General features: G+C 38.0%; 1 protein-coding gene across 1 annotated transcript in view; it reads left to right on the top strand.

The window, feature by feature from the left end:
• The first annotated feature begins 2333 nt into the window (after positions 1-2333).
• The window catches only part of LOC140239558 (uncharacterized), a 96330-nt gene continuing 82193 nt past the window's right edge, over positions 2334-16470 (top strand). The window contains exons 1-2 of the mRNA XM_072319394.1: positions 2334-2607; positions 7649-7655. Coding sequence (XP_072175495.1) covers positions 2351-2607; positions 7649-7655 — 264 coding nt within the window. The 5' untranslated portion in view covers positions 2334-2350. The remainder of the gene's footprint in view (positions 2608-7648; positions 7656-16470) is intronic.

The raw sequence follows: 16470 nt of genomic DNA, 5'->3' as shown, positions 1-16470 counted from the left end.
TAATTTATGTGTTGAGACTATAGAGAGGTTGGGACATTCGTTTCGGTTTCGGCTGTTGTTGTGTTTTTGTTTTACAGCACAGAACATTGCCATTCTTGTAGTTCTTCGGCCAGTTCTTCTTCTTTTACTCTGGAAGTCTTATCATGATTTTGTATATGATTAAATTTTAATGTTATTGCTATAAAATAGTACACTAATGACTAGCTACATTATTAGTAAATTTAGTAGGACATTTAGTTTGCTACCTCTATTCACACTGATTCATATGTCGTATCCTTCTACCTCATTTAATTATTTGTTTCTTCTTCTTTAAATTCTCCTTGTTTCCTTTTTTTTTTTCTTATTGTTGAGTACCAATTAATCAATGAAATGTGGACAGATGTCATTTATCTTTTTCAGATCTAATTTTGAAGCTAATGTCTGTGAACCAGTCATTGAGTTATTAGGTTTAATGAACAGAAGAAAGAAAGGAGATCTAAGGTAGTAAATGTTGGGGAATACCTAACCCCAGCACGGCGGGGCGCTTTAACATAGTACGCATTGGGGTCGTTGCTGCGGTTAGGGAATATCATATTTGCCTAGCTCATTTATGGTTTTCAATAATTGTTGGTAGAACACGAGTACGTGTTTGGTGCGATGTTGTGAAAAAAAAGCTTTCAATATTTTATTGCACTTTTCTTTAAGTTTTGTCTGTCCCCATGAATAAACAATTTTGTGAATTATTAAATAGTAAGCATTTCAAACAGTATAAAGCCAAATTTCTACAGAAATTGAAATCAATAAAGTTGCCAAAAGCCAGTCATGGTAAGCATACTTAATACCAAGCAAGCATACTTTTCTTAAATTGTAGATGGGACAAAAATGTTTTTCAATAAACCTAATTGAAAATATATTTTTTGATAGCCGTGTAAATTGCACATAGGCTGTAGCAGAGAACATTTGTGAGGGAGGCAGATTTTTTTTTTTTGTTGGAATATGAAAAGGTTTGCTGAAATTTATGTTTCCAATACAGTTTTGACAAGAAATTATTTCATGAAAATCAGGCCAATATATATATCTTGAATTTGCAAGCTTTGGGACTTTAAAAATTAAATACACTGTAGTCCTGAAAAAGAATTTAGAATAGTCTTCATTAGAAAAAAAAAATCACATCAGTTTATATCTGCCTATTTTTGCATGAAACTTGGGTCACTTTGTAGAACAAAATCAAAGTCTTCGAACTTGCTATGCTCCTTGTATACCAATGTCAGATAGAAGTGACCTTGTAAAAATTATTTTGGGCAGTACGAATGCATGTGCCCTCTATATCCAATGTTGTCAACTGCGTTGCCTGGCGCCCCCTATTGGGACCGTCGGGTTTAGGCAGGCAAGCCGCGGGAGAGCGCAGGACCGCATGACTCACCTTGGCGTACAGGTGGCTGGGGAATGCTCCGTTTAGCCGTGCCGAGCTGCTGATAAGATGTAGCAGCGGGTGAGCATTAGCTCACTTCCAGTTTTTGCACTGTCAGTGTTTGCCCGGCAAGGCCTGGCAGTGCGGCAGAGCGGGGCGTGCGGGCTTTGAGTGTGCGCGGCGTGTGACCGACAAGCCTTGCAGTAAAGGCAACAAGAAAAGGGAGAGAGAGCGAGAGAGAGAGAAAGGGTGCATGTGAGAGAAAGAGAGACTAGGGCAGAACAGGGGTCCCTCAACCAATGGTGCTATTCCTATGTCAGCTACCGTCTGGTCCTGTGGATTTTTAATGCGGAGTTCCTTCCAGCTCTGAACAAGGTGCTGATAAAGTGGATATTTGTTTTCACTTCTCTTCTTTCTTTTTTTTTTCTTTTTGTTGGCCATATATTTTCTCCTATTGGACTGCTTTTCTGTGTCTTTGGTCACTTGCCTTGGATTAATTGCCGTTAATCTCCCTGGAAAATTAAAGAAGATCTTGCTGGAATAGGAGCCATGCAGAGAACTGATATACTTCATGTACAACGCTCTCGTACATGTATATACACAAGATTGAAGGTGGTCATGAAGAGTTAGTCAACTTTTTTCGTAAATCAAAAAGCAATGATAGCATTTGGATCTATCAGAGCTTATTGGACAATCAAATTGTGATTTGAAAAAAAAAAGAGGAAAATTGATACTTTCAAAGCTGGCATTGCTTTTGCACAGTCACACCTTTCTTTAGAATTATGAATGTTTTTCACATAGATATTAAGAGGTATGTCAAATCAAGCCAGCCTATTTCCCAAGGAAGTGTTATCATGTTGGTCTCTTTTTCAGTCTTATTCATTTGTCTTTCTTGTCACCTTCTCCAGACTTCTCCTGCAGAAGCACATGGTAGGAACCGTGGACTCGGAACCGTCAGCCATGTGCGAGCCAGCGTCTGGAGGAGGCAGCGCGCAGGGAGATGGAGCAGCGGACACGGATAAATCGCGGCCAGCAAGCATCGGCGATGGAAAGGGAATCAAGGAGAACGGTGTGGAAAAGGATGGAATAGAGACAGACGCCATGAGCCCCCCAAGGGATAGGGTCAATACAGCCTCCAGTTGTGTGTCACTGGAGGAGTGGTGTATCATGTCCGAGCAGACCGTCAACCGAGAAATTCTGGTGGACCTTAATTCGCAGTCATCTGAGGCGGTAAGATAACAAATTTGTGAAGAAAAAAAAAAGTAAATTTCTTGAAATTTAAGATACTGTGTTAGTAGATGATTTCATGAAAAGAGGTGCTATTTCACATTGCATCAGAATCTTTCCAACCAGAAAACACATTTTCTTGACTTTGTTACATTGTGAAGATACTCAGAAATGTGACAATCCATTTGATAAGAAAAATAGTGCCTTTTCCTTCTCAAAATGCTTGTCCCTGAGACACCATGTTCATGTTATGCAATAAAGTTCTACTAGAAGAGGAAATATGTCCTCTTGACCTGTTCCACAATGATTACTCTACTAGAACAATGTGCTTTGATAACCTTATAACCGATAAACTTTACAATGCAGTTTCTCTTTTCTGTGTGAAATTAGAAGCTCCACGTCAATGCTGTGTGGTTTTAGAGTGTTTCCTCTTTCATTTCTAATGGCAATCCCCCCGAAATCCCACTCAGAAACCTCTCTGTTTGAGCTCTTCAGCACACAGTATATAAAGCAAAGCTTGTAAAGATAAGTTTTCTTTCTGTAATGATTCATCCAATTTGCGGCAGGAAATCTACAAGCTTCAACAAAGGCTTCGAGTGTGACTTTTCTTGTACATCAGCTAGTAAAGGACAAATCACAATGTACTTTAGTAGTCATTAGTAGTCATTCTATACCAGATGGGGAATTTCTGTACGAATTCACAGCATCAAAATCAAGTGGTTAGAATGAATCAGGTATGTATCTTGCTGAAAGATTTATGATTTTTGGTCGGTGGTATACTTTTGCACTGTTATAGTGTCATCATCATCAATTGCTGCATTTTGATGCACTGTCTTGGTGCATAACACAGAGCACCATGCTGTACGTGGCTTGACTACATGCCCTTGTCTATTAAATGTTTCATACTAATTTTATCTCCTGCACTTGAAGTTGACTCATGAACTCAAAGTAGCTAGCATTCTCTTAAGGGGCACAGTACAATAATGTGGCTCTAGAGTTATAATGTTAGAAGGAACCATCATGTAAAGACTACTTCGGTAGCGTTGCCAAGCACCATTTATACTGCCAGCAAGCGCATTATGTCATCTTGATGAGATGTTTACTCTCGCTAAGGAGTTATTCACATCCTGTATTTAAAGTGAAGTAAGTGTAACGGCAGGTGGATGGGTGCTAATGATGCGGACAATTCGGGAGGGTTGGATGACGAGTTCACAGTAGCTGGAGCCTGTTAATAAGAGGGTGCGATGAAAAGTATGTCTAATGGAAGAATTGGGGAAGGGGAGCGCAGGGGAGGGCAGGGGAGAGAACAGAGACGGAGAGATAGATTTTCGGGATACATGAAGCATTAGCAAGCGAGCGAGCTGTCTGTGGTAGATCATGCAGTGGGCCCTGGGCGATGTTTACTCTACATGACTCACTGGATGCGAGATGCATGTGGCGCTTCCCACTCCTAACTGATGCGAAGAACTGTCAGGCCTGTGTTGCATACTTTTGTGACTGTTTTTAGATGCACATAAAATGTCCCAGCTGCTGACAGAACTGGACTTTTATGATCAATACCGACTTGTCGTACATTTAAATACTGACCTTTGGTCACCCTTAATGCAGCATGAGTACATTCGATATGTTAATTTTTATTTTTTATCTTGCATACTTTGATATTATCATATTGAAGTCAACCAATTAGCAAAAAAAAAAAAAAAATGATGTGTCCCTGACTGTTCTGTGATTTCCCACAAATCAAACCCTGTCATGGCCATCATCAAATCCACTTAATTCCTGATCAGATTTGCATTTTTTTACTCTCAAATGTACCTGTTACACAATTTTTATTTGTAGGTGCCCTTTTAATTTCATATTTACCTGGTAGTCACTAGATTATATATCATTTATGACAACCTGTACAAAAGTAGCTCATCAGAGTAAAGTCAATCTTGGCCGTTAGGTTGATGTCCATACAGTGCCAATAATATTTTGTGGAAATACCCCTGAAGCCTCAGTATGGTTTTTGGCAAATGGCTGTTTTAAAAGCAGAGGAATGATATTTGTTTTGAAAGATATACTACCAATGCAAATTTTACATATTTGAATTTGACCGATTAGCTGTCAGTAAACAGAGTTTCTAAAGGCAAAATCCTACTGAAGACCATCATGTACTCTATCAACAAGCTTAATTATCTGTTGTTATATTACTGATAATATGTATGCTACAATGTTCACTTGATAGTCCCTAATTTAGACTTAGATATGAAATTATAATTCTGTTTGTCCACTGCTTAGATTTTAATGTTTGACCCATCTTTTATTCTTTAAACTGTTTCTCCACATATGCATGTTATGCAGTGGCTGCTTCCAAATGGTTAAATGAACTTTGGTAAATTGATGTTTTCAAGTTTTGTTTAAAGGGCAAGACGATTAGAATTTTTCTGAATACCAGGATATCTTGATGGTTACAAATGTTATGTAAACTACAACCTCATATATCATTTTATGTGCTGTCAATATGCTTTCCTGTTAGTCTTACTCTCTATCTCTGTCTCTACTGTTGTAATATCAAGGGATAGTCAAATTGTTTTTGAGGTCTGCATTAGTTCCCATTACCCTCTTAGACGACCTTCTACAAGCATAGGAGAAGGGGCGCACAAATTTTGATCCGTAGACTCACCACAAGTCTACCTTGCTGACTCTGTTTTGATCAGCCATGAAACCGCTTTTATTGGATTTGACCATCATCATACAGTGTAGTTCTTTTTGATACCCTATTACTATCCATCCCACGCAGTGCGTACTCGTGGTGTTGTCAAACTGCGCAGCAAAGTGCTGTAGTTTTAACTGCCAGGATTAAAATGTGTAATGGGATATTTCCTTTCGCTGCGATTAGAGGGGACTCGCCGGGCAAAAATAGCCCTCGCCGAAGTGGATCGACATGAAGCAGAGCCACATGAGCGCTAACATGACTTTAACGCAGCCCAATGGAGAGGTTGCAGATCGTGAAATACATTGATCTCTCAGTATGTATGCAGGTCCTTTGAAGATAGGTCTACAGTTTACATTTGAAGAGAGCCTTTGGGTGGACATGATGTAATAGAGAGAGAAGAAAAAAAGAAGGCTGTCAGCACTCACAGACTGCATCTGGATGTACATGCAGTCACATTGTCCGTGTGATATCCAGACATAGCTCCAACTCATCTTTACTATCAAGCAAAGCAGTAGCACTGTACATTTAAGGCATTCATTTACTGTTTTCCATGTATTTCCTCTGTTCAAGTATTACTGGTACCCAATAAGTGTGTTTAAACAGTTGACTTTGTGTTCATTCTTGTATGAAAAAAAGGAATGCAGAAATATTAAAAATCAAATCAAGTCAAAATCAAATCGAACTATACAGTAATCAAACTATACAGTCGACACTTTGAAGTGAGTTTAGCTTGGAATTTAACATTTCTACTCATCATGAGATCTATTCCCATTTCATCAATTCTGTTCAAAACCATGATGTCATTAGGACATACAGTGTGTGTGAGACATGATCTTAGTATCTTATAATGATGCATATAAAGTATAAAATAGCCCCTTACAAGAAAGCAGGTTTCGATAGCCACAGACTTTAACTGCATTGTGTAGATACTCATGGCAATATGAGTCGATTATAATGTGTGTGTGATGAGAGTTACCATATTGCACATTGTGCTAACAACACAGACGCTAGAAAATTGTGCAAATTTTAACTGCGGAGCCCCGATTTGTATAGTTCCTCCAGTGAGCTTTTTGCAATGAAATACACGCTTGTATTTAACAAGCCACACATTTGTTTGATGTGATGTGAGACTTGGTACAAGATGATCAGCTCCATGCATATAAAATTGCCACTTCTCTTTCTATACAATGCCAGTCCGTTACAATGCAAATACAGATGGGAATGTAAAGTGGCTGCACATAATATAGTTTAAACATGTACTTTAACCCAGCAGCCAGTAAAGTAATGACCTCCTGATGACGCAGCAGCAAACTATTACTCCATCCCATGTTAGCTTGTAAAAATATAAAACATTAAGAATATAGCATAAAAAAATATAACATATAATTTACAACAGTTCATCAATACTCATGATCTGCACTACACATACACATTAATATACCCTGGTACATAAATGTTCATATACTGTACACACCCATAAATATGATTATTGAAATATGCATTATACAGTTATTATAAGATACAAGCAAGATTTGTTTTTATTTATATATGTCCATGCGCACCCACATAGTTATATTGTCCTAACAAATGTGTTGTGCTACATATAGGAGAGGCAGCTGTTCTTCCTGTAGGTCTCTGAAGTATGGGGTACCTGATAGACTGAACTACTTTAAGTGGAAGGTCACACTATCTGGCTTGATTATTGTTTGTACCCCTTGAAGCAGCTGCTCTGCCAATATCCCGTTGTGCCAGGAGAGATGAGAGAAAAATTTGAGAGAATTATAATAATATCTCTCTGATGCTATCATCAGGGAATATATTACGGTATCATTTTGCTTTACTGTAGTCTGTAATCATGGGCCAAAATTTCCATTTGAAAAAAAAAAAAAAAAAAGTTGAGAGAGAAGATTTGCTGCAAGGATCATGATTCCTATTTTTTGTCTGTAACACAATACTCACAGCTTTTAATTTGCTTTATTTTCAGGAAACTGAGATGTTCAGTGTTCCTAAATAAAGAGTGACTTCACAGCAATGATTGTGACATACTGTATATGTAAACTATTTGAGAAACATCCTCACTCTATTCTTCAATTATATGATTTAATGCGACTTTAAAGGAAAAATAACCTACATAGCAAGTATACTGTTTTTAAATGTCCCTAAATGTTTCCAAAAGAATAAAGAAAAGATGTGGATAGCAACTGAAATAGAACTAACACACTGTCCCTGCTAGTTTGATGTAGAAACAACAGGCCTCTTTCAAAATATATTCAACCTCAGATATTTCTAGTCACGTTGCCTTCTGATTAGATATTAATGGAGCCTACTTTAAGTGATTTTGTAGCCATAAGTAAATTGATCTTTGTACATGGTGTTGTTAGGTGAGGAAACGCTGGGCAAACTGTATACAAACTTGTGAATAACATGTTTAACTTGCATTGAAGTATGAATCAAACTTATTAATGTTTGTTTGTTTGTTTTTAATTTTATCTTTTTTAAGACCTTTGGTGTACATGACAAGAAATTATTGTTCATTCAAACTCAGGTTATATTTCTGTGGATACAACATCACTTGTATGATGCATGTCACACTGTGCTGGAATGACTTAGCTAACTTTTACTCCCTGTTTGTAATCAAGTGTCATATTCCCTGCAAGATTCTGAAATCCTCACATAATTTTTATTTTAATAACTCTTTTTCTGCCAAAGACTTCAAGCAGTGTGTACAACACTATGGGTTTTTCTTTGCCAGTCACCTCTCAGAGCACACAAAGTGTTAAGACCCACTATGTTCCTATGAGCAATGAGTAAAGTAGGAAAAAATCAAGCTTAGATATCTCGGTGGCACCAGGCTATGGTAGGCATCAAGACATGTGTGCATTTAAAGATTAATTTTAGGAGAAAGATCTAGCGGTCTGTTCAGAAGTTTGTTTCTTGAGGCCTCCAGTGGCAACTATGATATCCATCTCTGTGAACATGTTTCAAGAAGTCGCAGCCGTCAGACAATGCTTGACTAGTAATTACCTTGCTCTTCCGAAGAAGTTCCTTCCTTGACGTACCCCTCCTGAAGTGTACTTGACTCATGGAGGTTGGTGGGGGGGGGGGGGGGGGAGGGAGGGGAGAGGGAAGAGTAAGGATGAGGGGAGGAGGCCAGGCAGAGGAGAGGTGTGGGGGGGGGGGGAGGGATGGCTTCGTGGAGGATGTTGGGGGAAGTGACGAAGAGAATCAAACAGGATGTCTGGAGACAGTGAGGGGGCAACTATCACGTCAGTGGTTGTCAATGACGGGTGCAACGCCTGAGGGCTATTCATGGTCAGGGTTTCGTAATTGAACAAAGAATGACATTGGGGCAATAAAAAGGTAAAGCGGACCCTCATTTCCTTTTTATAGCAGCAGCATATCCGTCCATATGCAGCAGCATACGGTTTGCCGAACACCCAGGCATGTTTTTTTTGTATTTTTTTAAGAACAGAAATAGGCTCCATCTTAACCTTGCAATGATGAATCATATTGCAAAGGTAAACGACAACATTGAATTCATGGTCGCAGATGTGCTGAAGACATTCGATTTGGAAGCTCGCCGTTTCTGTCCTGCAGCAGTCCACACTCGAAAGAAGACAAATGACAAACAGCAGCACGTCCATTTCGTCTCGCCCCGCAAACTGGGAGGAAGTTTGTTGTTCAATTTTTATCACAGATAGGCTATTTTTAATCCTGATCACCTAAAAATTAGGGTGAAATGTTGGAGGGCCTGCATATATGGAGCTACTGCTTTAAAGTAGCATGCAGTTCTGGGAAAAAAAAAAAAAAAAACTTTAAAAAACATGGGAGGAGCAGGAAGTTTCAACTGATTTGTCAGAGTGCCGAGCTAAAACATCTCACCATTTCTCGCCTGCGCAAAATCTCATTTTACATTTCTGATACCACTGAGGAGAGTCTAATTTCTTAAAAAAAAAAAACAAGAAGTAGCTGTGAAGAATGTCAGTGAGAATGACAGTAAATGCCCCTACTTCCTTCGTGCCAACATGCGACACGCTCACATGCAATCTGTAAGTCAATGCGGCATATCTCTTTTCTAACAGCCAAACAGACAGATAAGGAAAGCGCATCGAAACCCAATCTGTACCTGACATCTTTTTGACATTCCTTTATCTTGAGTTTTATACAGGCATGTACTCCTGTATTGTGTATCTTTGTGTAATTTTAGTAAGAAGGAGAGATTGAGTTATATTCAAGTTCATAAGGACTGCAGTTTTGAAAAAGAAAAGTCAGTATAAAGTCACATTTCAATTTACTGCGTGGTCATGATGATGCCTTTGACGGGATCTTTAAAGACAAACAAACATGCATTTACGTTAGCATGGACTCATTTAGACAAGATGGTGTGTGTGTGTGTGTGTGTAGTCCATACGGTACATTCTTAAAAATGCAGCCAGCCATGTTAGCTCCTATCCTCAAGTGCAATGAATGTGCAAGATATGGAGCATATTTGTTGTTATTGTATCAGGTCACACATAAAGCTGAAGACCAACAGCGTATGATGATAAGCACAACAAAGCTGAACAAAGTTCATACTTGGTTGGGAACTATTTGGCAAGAAATGTTTTTAAGTCTTTATGCACTTGGGAGTTTTCATGCACCAACTTTGTTCTATGAAATCCCCTGCCTTATCTTGAGTGGTTCGTATGTGTATGTGTGTGTGTGTGTGTGTTTGTGTGTGTGTGTATCCAATGGCAGGGAGTCATTATGCAGCTATGCTGTTTGTGGTGATACTGTAAACGCAAAGTATTAAATCAACAAATCTATTCGCTCATGGGGCTTGCCAAATTACAAGGCGGTTTGTGTTGTGACTCATTGTCACTGGAGTTTTACAAATGGTTTATTTAAAGGGTTTTGCTATAAATGCTGGTCTATCTAAGTTTGCTTCATGTTCTATTCGCTGTGAGCATGTAACAGAGCCAAAGATAAATTATTTATACCAAGGGAAAACACAAACAGGTGACAGAATGCATTAAGTATGCTAGACAGGATATAAGTGTAAAATATGGTGTCCATGAAAAGCAAACATTCTTGACTATTTTGTTGGATGCATCATATCACAAATACGTTTTGCCAAGCCAATTATATTTCTGGGCAACATGTGGGTGTCCTAAACAAAGCTGTTATAATGTACTGAAGAATTAGGAAGTTATTCCCTCATTCCCCACCCCCCCCCAAAAAAAAAAAAATCTTTGGATAAAATGCAACAATATGCCTACTTCATCTTTTCACATATAATAATAATAATAATAATAATAATAATAATAATAATGATAATAATAATAATAATAATAATAATAATAATAATAATAATAATGATAATAATAATAATAATAATAATAATAATAATAATAATAATAATAATAATAATAATAATAATGATAATAATAATAATAATGATAATAATAGTGGCTACTTATGTAGTGCACAGGTCCACCTTTCAGTGCTCATGTTGCTTCAAAAATGAAAAGATAGCTATATATGCATACATGTTCAAACATGCGTATATTGATTGTATGTCATGTCCCAATTCGAGAATATTATCTCTGCAGGAATAATGGACATTCCTTTCCTTATATCTCTCACTTGCACTCACTGGCCTCTCTCTAGATGGTGTCAACCGGGAAATCAATCTGAATGTGAGTTTAGGAGAATTATTGCAGAATTGACCGTAATCTCACAAGAATATTAGATGGGGGAAAAGAAATTAAAGATTCAATATCTCGCCCGAAAATCAGGAGCGATTCCTCGGAGAGGCCGGCAGTCAAGGCAACTGTCAAGTCACAGCGTCGGAGTCATTCATTATCACGTAATTAGAATAATTTCCTCGTTTGGGAAAGACCAGGGATTCTCGTTTGCAAGCCCAGTCGGCAGACCTTTCCCCATTTTGCGCAGACACAAAGCGTTAGCCCGACACTGTGTGAGAGCACTTTGGACTGTAGGAGGGGAAGTACATGTATTCTTTAGCATCAACCTGATACTTCTTTCTCTTTCATTTTTTTTTTTATTTGAAGTGTAATGTGACAAATAGATGAAGTGGCAGTTTCAGCTCAATCACAGTAATCATTGTGATCATTGTGAGAATATCAAAATTGTCAGAATTTCTTACACTTTTAGAGAGCTCTTCTGTTTGCAATAAAATGACAATTCTCCTGACTTTACACAAGTTTCCAAATATCATCATGCTTTTAGAAAAAAATGGATGAACATGCCACCTCTTCTGTAACATTTGACTAACTTTTTTTTAAACATGCAAATTGTCGTAATGAATTCATGACTATATAATGGGAAATATGTCTCTTTTGATACTTTTAAAATTCATATGAAACTTAGTTTGGAAGGTCATGGAAAAAGAAATGTTAGTGCACTGAAAATTTTGTCAGTGTTTTACTAAACTGTATGACAGTTTTAGAAAAGGGATAATTCCACATCCTTCTTTTGAAAGCCCATTTGTACGTTTTTTAAACTAATTGTGGATTCAAATCGATTTGAAACTGGCTTTCACTCTCTATACTGAATGAATTAGACTTAAACAAGATGATATCTTTGTGCTTGTTATAGAATCTTACATCTTGTCGCAAATTGTTCACATTCAAGAAGACAAATGAAGCAGAAGTTTTAAGAGAATACTTTTTTATTATCTGATGTGTCTCTTTGAATAAAGTCATTTGGATTAAAAAAAAAAAAAAATATGGACCTATTGAAAAGAGCCTCGATATAAACCAAAAATATTCGCAACATGAAATTTTTTAGAACAGCCCTTTTTTGCGGCATCAAATATGTGTGAATAGCCACAGGCATCTTTGCATGTATTTTAATTCACGAAACTTAGCACACAAAATTTGCGAAAATTTAATGCACACGAAATTTGTGGTTTTACAGTATCCCACATGATTGGACGTATAAGATGGGTAGTTTGTTTACTAAGAAATGCAGAGGGTGTAGGAATGTGCTGCCCTCGTGGAAAACCAGAGCATTAGATGACAATGTTTTATGTGTGGGAGACCCACGGCCTGTACACGTGAGAGCGTCCTGCTTCACTTCTCGCAAAAGAGGATTCGGTTGAGAACCTGTAGATGTTGATCAGTACTGCGCAACCCACGCATGAGGTATGGTGGTGCAAAATGGAGTCCACTTGGTTTACTTTAAATAGGGAACTGATGAAGGCAGCAAACATTATTCCTATCATTTCCTAGACCGTACGAAAGTTCAACAAAGAAGAACTTGTCGGAAAACCTGGTCCTTACGATCCATTAACAAACTGGCTCGGGTATTTACTCTTTGTGTTAAACATGGTAGATGCATAGCCAAATCGTTTGTGTATACCTTGAGTGAGGGATACTTGATGTAAATGTGCAGGGTTGTAGTTTTTAAAAAAAAAGGAAAAAAGACTGGCATAATAGGCATAGGTACATATGCCTTATAAAGGATACAGCTGTTTGCGCTAACCTTTCATCCACTGTAATTGAAAAAAAAAAAAAAAAGAGAGGAAAAATATCAAAGTCATTGTATCTATGCGTCATTGTTGCGGGCAAATTGATAACTTTGCCCTGTCTCATAGCAACGGCTTCTTGATATTTATAGGCAAGCATATTGGCGTACATTGTGCGCAAATGAGAGATTCATCAACCGCTGGTGTCCCAGAAGAGCGAGGCGATATGCCTTAATGATTGCAGCGCTCGCTGTCCTTGCATCTTGGGATGTGGCGGTATTAAAGCAAGAACAGAGTTCCGTTGACAAGAACTATCACTCCCTCCTGATCCCCGCAGTAATTTGCTCTCCCCCGAAAAGTTCCAAGTCTCCCTCTGTCGAAAGGTTCCCAACTTTTGGAGCTCGGGGGGTGAGTAACCCCCGACAACAGAGAGGAGCCCTCCAAGGGGGTGTACGAGATGCAACGTGGCGCTGTCCATGATCCCGTCATTAGAATTCTCTCCAAAAACAAGAGGCCAAGATTGGGGGAAAGCAACTTTAAAAAGCTTCCAGAACTTACTTAACATCTGTAAATTCTTTTGTTTTGTTTTTGTTTTTTGGTGTTTTTTTTTTTTTTTGGTTTTTGTTGGAATGAAGCAGAAATTGGTATTGGAGATGGAGTCAAGTACATGCATGTTTTGCAGACCTTGTGAGGGCTCAATTTGTTACTTACAATGTAACAAGTCCTGTGTGAAGATGTACGGCGCAAGAATTTTCCCTGTGAGTTTTGTCCATCGTGTCATGTTATAATTTAAAAAAGAAAATGTAGTTCCTTTATCTGTATATCATCAGTTGTGGTAGCAGTTACAGTGGTGGCAGTAGTAGCAGTAGTAATGTTTTCTTCATCATTGTAATTAAATACTATACTACTTGCATTACTACTGCAACTACTATACTGACTTTGCTTCTAAAACTAAAATCATTACTACTACTGCCGCTATTTTAAAGTATGATACAGCAATCATCACACCTTTTTGTCACGTATTCATGCATAGTTATGAAATTACTGCATATTGCTCATAAACTGTGGTGTGCAGTTATATCATGTTATTACTGTTGGTCTAAAATAGCACTACGAATGTGATAGCAAACTGTCACACATGAAATATCGCGTTTAAGCTGTAAATGGCAGAGAGATTTGAAATTAAAATTTGCGATTGTGACACCATGCCTCGTGACACGCTGAAGGTTTACAGGGATTTCTCCATCGGCATCATGTTGATGCCTAGCCACTTCTGAACAGTGTCGCATATATTTATGCTGAATGATCTATATCCTGTGTTGACATGGTATTAATATTAAGCGCAGTAATGTCCCAAAATCCCCAAGCCAGACATTTAATACCTGATTGCTGTAACGATCCGACCTATTGCATGTCTAAGCACGTTTCATGAATTCAAATCATCCAGTATCAGTAGCGTAGCAACTTAAAGCCGACTGCAATTTTGTCAATAAGCATTTGTTTCTAAAGTGTTGCTTACATTTAGATCTGAATGGTTGCCTACTCAAATTTCCTACATATTGCCTTTCATGTTACCAAGCATTAATTAAAGAGAGAAATTTGCAAGAGCCCCCAAAAGCCTCATGTTAAAATGATCAACATGTATATGGTCACTTGAAGTTTGCATAAAAATTATGCATGAAAGTATGGTTTGAAGAGAAAAAATGTCAAAAACATGCAAGAAAAAAAATGAAACATCAGTAGCAATTTTACACACCAAACTACACATATAAGTCAACTACTTGCGCACATTGCGACTTTCAAAGTCCAGTCTTTAATTATCAGCGTTAATCACCCTGATGGCTCATGTCAAATGATATCTAGTCTTCTTATAACAGCCTGTTATAACAGCCTGTTGAGTTTGTTTCAATCAGGGGGGGGGGGGGGGGAGACTTGCAGAATGCCTTCGTAAATATGATCAATTCTAAACTGAAACCACTACATTTTGTTATTCGCAACCTCTTCCTGCACATAAAGCATTTTGTTAACCCTTACTTGTTCTTACATGTATCAACTCGTAACCTGGGCATACCCTGTACATACTTAAACTTTGTGTTTCAAGAAGTAAACATCAGGAGAAAAAAAAATGTTGAAGTCTTTCAAGATGATTAGAAGACCCTCGGGTTGTGTACCTGGCACTTGAATGTCTGGTGTAGAGCTTGCCATTGGCAGGTGTATGTAATCTCATGATTTCCAAAGACAGTATACCTACCAGTGAGCAATTAATCATTCAAATTGAAGGTATGGTAAACAAGACAGCATGAACTACATGTATAAACACAAACAAGGAAGAAGATTAACTTTGATGGCAGGAGTTTAGGAATTAGTTTGGAGACTGTGGAATTGTACCAAAAAAAAAAAGCAGGAGAGGACCAGTAAATGAAAGTTGGACAGATACCAGCTAGATAAGTAGATAGATAGATAGATAGATAGATAGATAGATAGATAGATAGATGAATAGATAGTAGATAGATATGTTGTTAGATCAATTGACCGATCAATAGATAGAGAGATGGACAGATATTTATAAGGAGAGTGTGTATAGTGACTTTGTGTGTGATGCTGAAGAAGTCAGAATCTACAGTGAGAATGTTGGAGTGACCGCATTATTTTTTTTTCTCTTCTCCCTCTCTCTTTTTTTTTTTTTTTTTTTTTTTTTTTTGCTCAATTCATGCACCATGTGTCAGCACAGCAAAGATTACAAACTTTCTTTGTAGCATTTCTCAGTTTGAATACTTCATGTCAAGTTGTATCAGTTAAGTTTAAAGAATGTCTCTGTTCCTTTCGTGTGCTTTTTTTCCCCCAAAATTTGACTTTATTCCTTTCATTTTCTCTCCCAAACCAGAGAGCTGGGGGGCGTTTCATCAACGAGTTCGTCGGAGATTTCACCGACAAATTTGCTATCAGCCAATCAGACCAAGGATTTCATTAGCTTTTAACAGTTGTCAGTGTAAATCCTTGCGTCTGATTGGCTGATAGCAAATTCCTCGGTGAAAACCTCCGACGAACTCGTTGATGAAACGCCCCCCTGATGTACAGGTACAATGTACCATGCAATCAAATAAGGCTCATATCATGATATCCCGCATCATATCATACACATCCCCCACAACACAAGTAATTACCTACATCCAAGTGCATGTTTCCTGCTCATATGCATTACATAACTAGACTATCTGATATGAAAAATTATATGCAGACTCGCAAGATGTAAAACCATAGAGATGAACAAAGTGTAAGGGAGAGAACTGCAACATATAGGAAGAGCGGGTTCAGAGTGCAAGTACAGTAAATTGATACACATTCACAGTAGACAGATGGTAGACATTGTGAAGACGTTGCAGTCTTTTTTTTCCGAGGATAGGAAAAACACCTTATGCCTCATACCCATGCTCAAACCGCAACGTCTTGATGGTTGTTAAGCCGTGATGCTTACGGCTGCACAAACACCTTCCATGAACTCTTGAAAAGTGAACTGCCGAGGAATTCTATTTTTATACGAGTAATCTCGGGAAGTGACTTTTTGCACCACCGTTGTAAGAGAGAGAAAGGTGCCACAAATTATTCACTATCACCCCAGTGTCAGATTAGCTTTGAGAGCGAAATGCCACCTTGGTGTGTCTACTTCTTTAGTCCCATTCATAC

This window comes from Diadema setosum, chromosome 2 (genome assembly GCF_964275005.1).
Source record: "Diadema setosum chromosome 2, eeDiaSeto1, whole genome shotgun sequence".
Taxonomy (NCBI): domain Eukaryota; kingdom Metazoa; phylum Echinodermata; class Echinoidea; order Diadematoida; family Diadematidae; genus Diadema; species Diadema setosum.
This window is presented reverse-complemented; position numbering and strand designations above follow the sequence as displayed.